General features: G+C 44.3%; 1 protein-coding gene across 1 annotated transcript; it reads right to left on the reverse strand.

Moving 5' to 3' along the window:
* Positions 1-241: 241 nt before the first annotated feature.
* Positions 242-8,772, reverse strand: MALSU1 (mitochondrial assembly of ribosomal large subunit 1; the record flags this gene model as incomplete). The annotated part of the gene is made up of 4 exons (XM_080701172.1): positions 242-429; positions 1,762-1,843; positions 6,167-6,345; positions 8,526-8,772. The coding sequence occupies 4 exons, from the start codon at positions 8,770-8,772 to the stop codon at positions 242-244; spliced, it is 696 nt and encodes a 231-aa protein (XP_080557298.1).
* Between the last annotated feature and the right edge of the window lie 1,390 nt (positions 8,773-10,162).

Raw genomic sequence — 10,162 nt, forward strand, 5'->3', positions numbered from 1 at the left:
GCCATGGAATCCTGCTGGGATCTCAGGGATAAAGACAGCATGTTAAAGTTTTGATTTGAATGTATTGATATTTGGTGTAAGTTTTAGCTCATTTACCTATAATCCCTGCACATCAGTCATCGTGAGGTAGATAAGACTTGTTCCAGCAGCAACCTAAATGGGGGGAGGGGGACTTAAGAGATATGTTTTCCAGGAAGTGACTCAATCCAAAATTGAAATGATTGAAGCAGTTCATCTAATTTTATTCACATTTTAACTCCACTGGAGTCAGCAATAAAGTGTCATCTTCTATTCCAAGAATGAAGTCTTCAGGTAACGTCTCAGGTGCTATCTGCGCCAACTGGTCATCATACGAACGCAGGGTCCATAGTTTCTCTAATTCATAGATTTCTCTGGTTTCTGGGAGCATCAAATGAATCACCATGCTCCCTATCAGACAGAGATTAAAAGTTTCACATGAAGAAAATTCATTTGCTTTTTTTTTTTTTCTCACAACCTATTACACAGCTAATACAAGTCTAGACCTAGAGCAGTGGTTATCAAAGTGGTTTTCAGATTAGTCTCACCTAGGAACTCTTTAGAAGAGAAATTGTAAATCCCATCCCCAAAAAACAGACTAGCACAGAAATGATGCCATGCCTTTCCCAGTGCACCTGTCATGCAGGAGGTACATGATATCTCACACTTCTGGTGGATATTAACTAAATAACTAGTCTGAAAGGTTTCTCCCCAGTGGCTGGTTCTCTATATTTCTACACATCCTAGGGCAAAGAAAGTACTAACTGCCTTTGGTTCTGGACTATCTATTCAAGCTTATTTATACAGTCCATAAGTAGTCTTATCTGAAAGACAGTGTCCCCCTCCAGAACAAAAGGCCGCTTTGCTTCAAAAGTGGTTCTCAGTCAGGAGCACTTCAGGCAATGTCTAGGGACATATTTGATTGTCACAATTGGGAGGGAGAGAGGGAGAATACTGTTAAATATCCTACAAAGTACAAGATATCCCCCAGACCCACAATAAAATTAGCTGATCCAGAATATTAATAGTAGCTGAGAAACCCGAGGTTACAGCCAAGCAGGCCCACCTCCCGCTAACTGTAAAGCACCTTCATCTCAAGAATCCCTCTTATAATTGTGTACACGTGCCACCTGGACCCTGTGTTGATCTACTGGTTCTGGAGCTCAGAGAACCGCTACAGTTAGTGGTACTGCTTATTGCGAATGCTTCAAGTAATATCTTTTTCTTTAGCTCCTGAAGAGTCTGTCTTCTACCAGTGTCTGTGAAGCTCAAAGGACAACTTACAAATTTTCTTGTAAGTATGATAAAATTTCAGACCTCTCAATTCTTGAAATAGTTACTGTTTTTCCCTTTGGAATACCTTGTTGGGAGATGTTTTGAATATCAATAACTAAACTTGCATCTTTTCAAAATGCTAATCTTGCACCTTATTTGGATTGCGCATGGTCAAGGTCACATGCACACCACCCCACAGCCTTCCTTGACTACAACTAAAGGATTTCCCCCACTATCATATCTTATCCACTTGTCACACCTGTGGCTAGTTACAATTACACCACATACGTGTCTTCCTCCAGGAATGTGTCATCTCTAGAGAACTTTGGTCAGGTGAAGGCGTTTCATATGTAAAGACCATTTAATCACAGTTAAAAAGAACTTCTGACACTTGACACATTTCAAATATGTAACATGGCAACATACTAATATCAATATCTATCCGAAAAACATGCCCAAAAAACTTACCAAAATCAACACATAGCCAGTCATCGGTGTCCTTCCCTTCGATCTTAACATAAGGGTCACTTTTACATTTCAGGTGTTTATACTGAAAAAGAAAAAAAGGGGATCAGACCATACATATTAAAAAGAGATACGGGAGCTGGGCACAGTGGTGCACACTTGTAATCCCAGCACTTGGGAGGCTGAGACAGGAGGATTGCAGGTTCGTGGACAGCCTCAGCTAGTGAGGACCTCTGCAACTTAGACCCTTTTTCAAAATTAAGAATAAGTAGGGCTGGGGCTCTAACTTGGAGTGACCCTGGGCTCCATCCCCAGTACCACACACACACACACACACACACACACACACACACACACACACACAAAGATACAGCAAGCCTGCTCTTGCTCACTCATTCCTCAGAGCTACGCTTTGCCCAATGATTACATGGGGGGATACTGGGCACAGTGGCAAATACCTTTAACCCAGCACGTGGGAAAATGAGGCAGGAGGAGGTCAAGTTTGAGGCCAGCCTGGGAAAATTAGCAAGACTCTCATAGTAAAATGTAATTTTTAGTACTGGGGGTAGAACCCAGAGGCTTTCTATCTCGGGGCTATCCCCCCAGACCTATTTTATAATTGGAAACAGGCTCTCACTAAGTTGCCAAGAGCCTCACTAAGTGGCTAAAGCTGGCTTCGAATCTGTACAATCCTCCTGTCTCAGCCTCCCAAGTGCTGGGATTACAAGTCCAGCTAAAATGAAATTTTTTTTAAAAGGTGAGTGGGACTGGCCAGGTGTGGTGGTACCTGCCTGTAATCCCAGTACTTGGGAGGCTGAAACAGGAAAAGTGCAGATTTGAGACCCACCTCAGCAACTTACTGAAACTATCGGCAACCTAGTAAGACCCTATTTCAAAACAAAAAGGGCTGGGAGTGTAGTTCAGAGATAAAATGCCCTGAGTTCAATCTCCAGTAACATATCAAAAAAAAAAAAAGCAAGATAAATAACTTGAGGGAAATACATCCTCCCCGCTCCAAATCCCATCCTCTCTTATGCCTCTCCAAAACCTAAGAGGGGTTCCCTACTCATTCAACAAGGTGCCTCTGAGGCAGAAAAGTCTCCACTCAGTGTCCGATCCAGCTTCTCAGTGCTACTAATTTCATCTCCTTTAGCTTCAGGATATGTTTATGGGACTTCATCATCCCAGTGTGCCTGTTCCAAACAGCTATGAATGGTCTTGGTTCTTAGCTTTTGTTAACACCAGTAGATTCTAAGTTAAAAAGCCTGGTGTGGTAGCACACACTTATAATCCCAGTACTTGGGAGGCTAAGACAGGAGGATCACAGTTTTGAGGACAGCCTCAGCAAGTAGTGAGACTGATCAACTTAGACCCTGTTTCAAAATAAGAACCACACACACTAGAAAAACAAAAACAATAAAAACCTCTTACAAGAGACTTAAAAGACATTTTGAGGCCAATTTATAAGACCACATCATAGCTCCTAAATATGTGGAGCATACTGACAACTGAGGGGGAAAACTGATAGCATAACAATTACAGGTGTTTGGAGGTCTTTTTGTGGTACCGGAGGTGGAGCCAGGGGCTTTTCGACCTCCGGCTACACTCCCAGACCTACTTTATATTTTATTTGGATACAGGGTCTCATTAAGTAGCTGAGGCTGGCTTCGAACCTGCGCGATCCTCCTGTCTCAGCCTCCCAAGCGCGGGGATTACTAGCATGCGCCACCACGCCTGGCTTAACAATTACAGGTTTTGATACCTCACATTTGATAGTGGATAGAATAGGGAAACAGATGAGTAAGGAAACAGATCCACTACAGCCCAAATGGACCCGACAGACAGTAATAAAACATTCCACCACAAGAGCAGATCACATTTTCTTCAAGTGCACAAGAATATTCTCTAGGATCAGTCATATATGAGGCTGCAAAATGTGCTTTAATTGGAAAGAAATTAAATAATGTATCTTATTACAATAATGGAATGAAACTAGAAAGCAACAGAAAGATAACTGGAAGATCTACCAATATGTGGAAATCACACTCTTAACCAATGGGTCAAAAAGAAATCACACTGGAAAATAAAACCTTGAGACACATGAAAATTAACATACCAAAATTTCTGGAATGCACAAAAAAGAATTGCTAAATACATAATTAGAAATAAAATACATTAAAAAACCTAATTTTATACTAAAAGAACTAGAAAAGTCAAAAGATGTCAGAAGGCCTGGGTGGCGCACACTTGTAATCCCCACACCTAGGAGGATGAGACAGGAGGATCGCGCAGGTTCGAACCCAGCCTCAGCTGGCTTAAGAGACCCTGTTTCCAAATAAAAAATATAAAATAAATCTGGGAGTATATCCCAGAGGTAGAAGGCCACTGGGTTCCATCCCCAGTAACACACACACACACACACACACACACACACACACACACACACACACACACACACACGATGTCAGAAGGGAACAATAATTAGGAAAAAAATAGAAAATCAGTGAAACCAAGATCTGGTTCTTAAAAAAAAAGTAAACAAATCTTTCTCTAGAGTGACTTAAGAAAAAGATTCACTAAGAAGTGGAAGAGGGGACATTACTACCAATTTAAGAAAAATAAAAGGATTTTAAGAATGCCCTGAGTCAAGCCGGGCGTGGTGGCACATGCTTAATCCCAGCATTCGGGAGGCTGAGACCAGGGGATCTCGGTTCATGGACAGCCTCAGCTACTTAGTGAGGCACTCCACAACTTAGTGAGACCCTGTTTCAAAATAAAGAGTAAAAATTAGGGCAGATGGTGTAGCTCAGAGGTCAGAGGTCAAATGCCCCTGGGTTCCATCCCCAAACCCGCAAAAAAAAAAAAGAATGCTATGAGCCAGGTGTGGTAGTACAGTACTTGGGAGGCTGAGACAGGAGGAGTGGAGGTTCATGGCCAGCCTCGGGTACTTAGGCCCTTTGCAACTTAATGAGACCGTGTTTTGAATTTAAAAATAGGGCCTGGCATGGTGGCGCCCACTCTTGTAATCCCAGTGCTTCAGAGGCTGAGACAGGAGGATCGCACAGGTTCGAAGCCAGCCTCAGCTACTTAGTGAGGATCTCAGCAACTTAGTGAGACCCTGTTTCCACCCCCAGCACCACCAAAAAATAAATAAAAAATAGGGCTGGGGGTGTAGCTTGGAGGTAGACTGCCCCTAGGTTTAATGCTCATTACTATGATTTCTTTTTGACCCATCAGTTAAGAGTATACTGTGTGATTTCCACATATTGGTGGATTTTCCAGTTTTCTTTTGCTTTTTTTTTTTTTTTTTGGTGGGTCTGGGGATGGAACAGAGGCATTCTACCTCCAAGCTATATCCCCTGTCCTGTTTTTTATTCTTTAATTTGAAACAGGGTCTCACTAAGTTGCAGAGGGCCTAAGTAGCTAAAGCTGTCCTTGAACCACGATCTTCCAGTCTCAGCCTCCCGAATGCTGGGATTACAAGCATGCGCCACCATGCCCGGGTCTTTTGCTTTGTTTTTAATTTAAAGTCAGCCATATTTTACATTTTAAATTTCTAAAACAGTTTCATGATTTTATAATTATTTTTAATAATTATTTTAGTAAGATTTTCTTAAGAGTTTATATTAGTTTCTACACTTTGTATTTAAAATTTCTTAGTGTTACATAAAGTAAGGGGAAAGCATCGATATACTTAAAATAATTTTTTTAGAGTTCAAAACCTTCCTTACAGTATTGGCCTACCGATTATCTTAGGAAATCTAGCTTAAACTGTTTTCTTCTCATTCTGATTCATACTCAGTCCAACTAGAAAATGAACCCCTTTCCTTTTCCTCTACTAGACCTGTGAATTCACTGAGTAAAAAGACTCTATTTCATTTTTACTTCCCCAATACTGAGCACAGTGCTTGAGAACACTAGGCATGCTCAAACAACTATATCAAGCTCTAAGCCAACTTTTTGCAATTATGGAAATGTTTTATGGCACTCCAATATGGTAGCAATCAGCCACATGTGGCTAGTGTGCACCTAAAGTGTGGTTAGTAAAACTAAGGAACTGAATCTGTAAGTCTAATTTAGAATCACACAGCCACATGTGGCTACTGGTATTAATACAGTGCTGTTCTAGAAATCCTCCTGGCCTATACTGGCTTTAGCTTGCCTCGGTTATTCTTAACTTTTTTCTTTGTAGCCACGAGACAACAACTGGAAATATCCTAAGTCAACAAACCCAGATACTTGTTCTCAGACCTTTAACTATTACAGAATATAAGGAACACAAGCAAATTCTGAAAATTTGAGCTTTTTATATAAGCTCACATAACAGTTTACTAAGTGTTGCTCCTCAGCCTGATGCACTGATGTTAATTCCACTCAGTTAATGGTCCAAAAAGAGAAAACATCCTACCATTTTCACAATGTAATAGGCCATGGCGTGTAGGTGCCGGGTGGAAGTTCCACTACCAATCACAAAGTAATCTGTATATCGCATTTCTGGAGGAACCTTGATCACACAAATGTCTCTTGCATTTTCTTGCCTCAGAAGTGAAACCAGCATATCGATGTCAAACCTGGGAACCACATGATCTGAAATGCACAAATATTTGTGTCAGATGGCCAAGTAGGAGATAGGCCTATATGCGCCCAAGGATGCAGATGTCTCCCAGAGAAGACAGTAAAGCTGCTCCTCCATGAAGATGCTTCGATTCAAAGTGTTCTGAAAGATAGCAGGGCCCAGACTCCTGGAACCTAAACCTAGGCAGTGGTTTTAGGTTGCACTGTTCAGCTTCTATGTTCAGAGTATCAGATTGCACAGAATCACTGTATTTCCTTTTTTACCGCATGCAAGTAGAACCACATATCAGTAACAAATGATTTTTTTCACAAGTACTAAAATAAATACATCTCAAACCAGAAATGCATACAAAGAAAAAGAGTAGTTTGGGGCATAGCCAGGATGAACTGAATCCCAGCCATAAAGGACAACAACTAGAATTGTGAACTGGAAGGGCTCTTAAGTAGTATCTGGGTCACAGCCTTCAAGTGAGATGAATTAATAAGAGCTCAAATTTTTCTTTTTTTCTTTTTTTTTTTGGTCACTACCGAAGATGAAACCCAGGGGCATTCTACCTCCAAGCTACACCCTCTGCCCTATTTTTTTATTCTTTATTTTGAAACAGGGTCTAAGTTGCGGAGGGTCTCACTAAGTAGCTGAGGCTGTCTGCGAACTGCGATCCTACTGTCTCAGCCTCCTGAATGCTGGGATTACAAGCGTGCGCCACCACGCCAGCATTCAAATTTTAAGTGATTCTTATGTGCTTTAATTTTTTTTTCCAGGCCTGGGGATGCTCTGAGCTACACCCCCTGCCCTATTTTTTATTCTTTATTTTGAAACAGGGTCTCACTGAGTTGCAAAGAGCCTAAGCAGCTGAGGCTGGTCTCAAACTGCAATCCTCCTCTCTCGGCCTCCCACCCCGAGGCCGAGAGATTACAAACGTGTGCCACCACACCCGGCTATTTTTTTTTTTTAAACTGGGGATTGAACTCAGTGGCATTCTACCTCCAAGCTATACCCCGAGTCCTTTTTTATTTTGAAACAGGTATTACTAAATTGCTGGGGCTGGCCTTGAACCTACAATCCTCCTGTCTCAGCCTCTTAAGTACTGAGATTATGGGCATACACTATCACACCTGATTGTGATTAAATGTTACACCAATTGGGATTTTTATTTGGTTTTGGTTTTTTTTTGTTTGTTTTGTTTTTGTGGTCCTGGGGATTGAATCCAGGGACATTCTAACTCTGAGCTATACTCCCAGACTTATTTTTTATTTTGAAACAGGGTCCCTCACCAAGATGCAGAGGGCCTTGCCAAGCTGCTGAGATTGGCCTCTAACATTTGATCCTCCCATCTCAGCCTACCAAGTGCTAGGATTACAGGTGTGCAACACCTCGCCAGATTGCAATCTGGGTTATTAACAATTGTTATCTATAAATATTTTATGTGAAGATTTAGATACTCGGCTCTTCAGTATTAAAGTCTGTAATTTTATAGCTCTCCTAAATTCTAAAGCTGACTCCAAAACACCTAGTGGTAATTTCTCAGATATGATCTGTTTATTATTTCTGTTTTGCAGAACTGGGGATCGAACCCAGAGGCATTCTACCTCCAAGCTACACCCCCAGGCCTCTTTTTTATTCTTTATTTTGAAACAGGGTCCCACAAAGTTGCGGAGAGCCTCACAAGTTGCTGAGGCTGGAGGCAAATCTGCGATTCTCCTGTCTCTGCCTCCCAAGTACTGGGATTACAGTCATGCACTACCACCACACCCGGAATCCTATTAAGTTTCTAGACACGTCTGCAATTAATAGAGGATCTTAACCCGGCCCATCTCTTATTAGACTAACGCATCCTTTAGTCCTAACCCCTCTTCCTAAGAATCCTCACGCCCCAACACTCCCAACAAATCCTTTTCCTAGGACCCTGGGTAGAGTGAGAAGATGGGTGAGGACAGTGTGATTTTGCTGCCAAGGGTCCGGTGTGGCTAAGCAGGCGGCTGGGGTTTTGAAGACGATGTCTCCTCCCCTGGCAGCAATTTCTTCTCTGTCAAAGAGCAACCTCTGAAGTTCCTTCCAGCTCTGGGTCTGTAGTTTTCTGACCCATAACAGAAATAAGGCTGGAGTTCCTGGGGAAACGAGGCGCTCCTCCGTCAAGAAGGGCCCGCAACTACCCAAAGGGGGTCGCCTCCGCTCTCCTCCACCCTCGTACCTGCAACGCCCGACTCCGGGCGCCCCTCGCCGGCGATCCGCTCCTCGGTCTGAGGCCCGCCGTGCAGGCCGCGCACAAGGTCCGAGGTCCGGCAGGCCCGGTAGAGCTCTGGCCCCGTGGCAGGCCGCCCTCCGGCCGGCAGCTGAAACCGGGGCCCCGCAGCAGCCAAGGGTCCTGCTGCCCTGGAGAGAGCCCCGCGCAACAGAGCCCGCCCCAGGCGCCGAGCCACCCAGCCGCCCAGCGCCATCGCCAGCCCCGCGCGCCGACGGCGGCGACTGGGTTCCACGGAGTGGGCCAGGAACTTTTACGTCAGATACGTGGGCGGAGCCAGACCCCAGCAGCTGGAATGTGGGTGGAGCCTCGAGCCTGGGCGGGGTTTCACGGAACGGGCCAGAAACGTCTACGTCAGATATGTGGGCGTGGCCATGCCACGGAGGCCGGGCCGGGGCGGAACCTGTAGCCTGGGCGGGGTTCCACGGAGCCCACCAGGAACGTCTACGTCAAGATGTGGGCGGGGCCAGAGCCCGGAGGCCGGGCCGTGGGTGGAGCCTCGCGCCTGGGCGGGGTTCCACGGAGCCCACCAGGAACGTCTACGTCGACACGTGGGCGGGGCCAGAGCCCGGAGGCCGGGCCAGTGGCCGGCCGGTGGAGACCCCAGTGGCTGGCGGATTTGAGCGTAAATTTGATAAGGGTGTGTGTCTGTTATGGACAGCTGACCTAGGGTCTTCTCTCCCATTCTCTCTTTCAATCTATTCAATGCAAACCTTAATAAAGTAAGACATTTTTGGTTTTAGTGTTACCTCCACGTCGTCTAAAACAGCTTCTGACTTACAGAAGCTGCCGTTGCTGATTATACTAAAATTTGGCGGGGTGAGGTGGGGGCCTGGAGATCTAGCTCAGTGGTAGAGTTCTTTTTACCCAATCCCATTCAGAAAAATTCTTACCCTCTTCCATTTCCAAAAAAATACTCAAGATTCATTTGAAAATTTGAATCCCACGAGGGAGCCAGGCGTGGTGTCGCACACTTGCAATCCCAGTACTTGGGAGGCTGACAGGAGGATCGCAGGTTTGCGGCCAGCCTCAGGTACTTAGTGAGACCCTCTGCAACTTAGCGAGACTCTGATTCAAAATAAAGAATAAAAAAATAGGGCTGCTGAGGTTGTAGCTCGGGAGTAGAATGCCCCTGAGTTTCATCCCCAGTACTGCAAAAATAAGTAAATAAATAAATAAATAAATAAATAAATAAATTTAAAAAAAAGAAATACCACGAGGGAAATCCATTATCTTGGACTAGTGGGAGGTGGGAGGCAGAGATGTTAATGACTATTTGGAAACTGTTCTTAGGTGAGCCCTCCACATACACCCTTTGGATGGAGGAGTTTCCATCAGTGGCAGCACTGTGGGCCCTCTTCTGTGGGAGTAAGGAATAGGGGCGCACAGTGGCCATGCTGCGACCAGCAGCCAAGTCTCTGAAAAGAAGGGACTTCCTGAAAGGGAGACTTCCTGGAGAGGATAGTAAGTGGAGACAAATATTCTCAGTGCCCAGAACACTGTAGAGCGCATAGTAGGTACTCGAAAAATGTCAGGTACATTGTTCAGTCTATTTAAAAGTACTCTAAGCACTAATTTGTGGGAAG

This window comes from Muscardinus avellanarius, assembly GCF_963383645.1.
Source record: "Muscardinus avellanarius genome assembly, chromosome: 9".
Lineage (NCBI taxonomy): Eukaryota > Metazoa > Chordata > Mammalia > Rodentia > Gliridae > Muscardinus > Muscardinus avellanarius.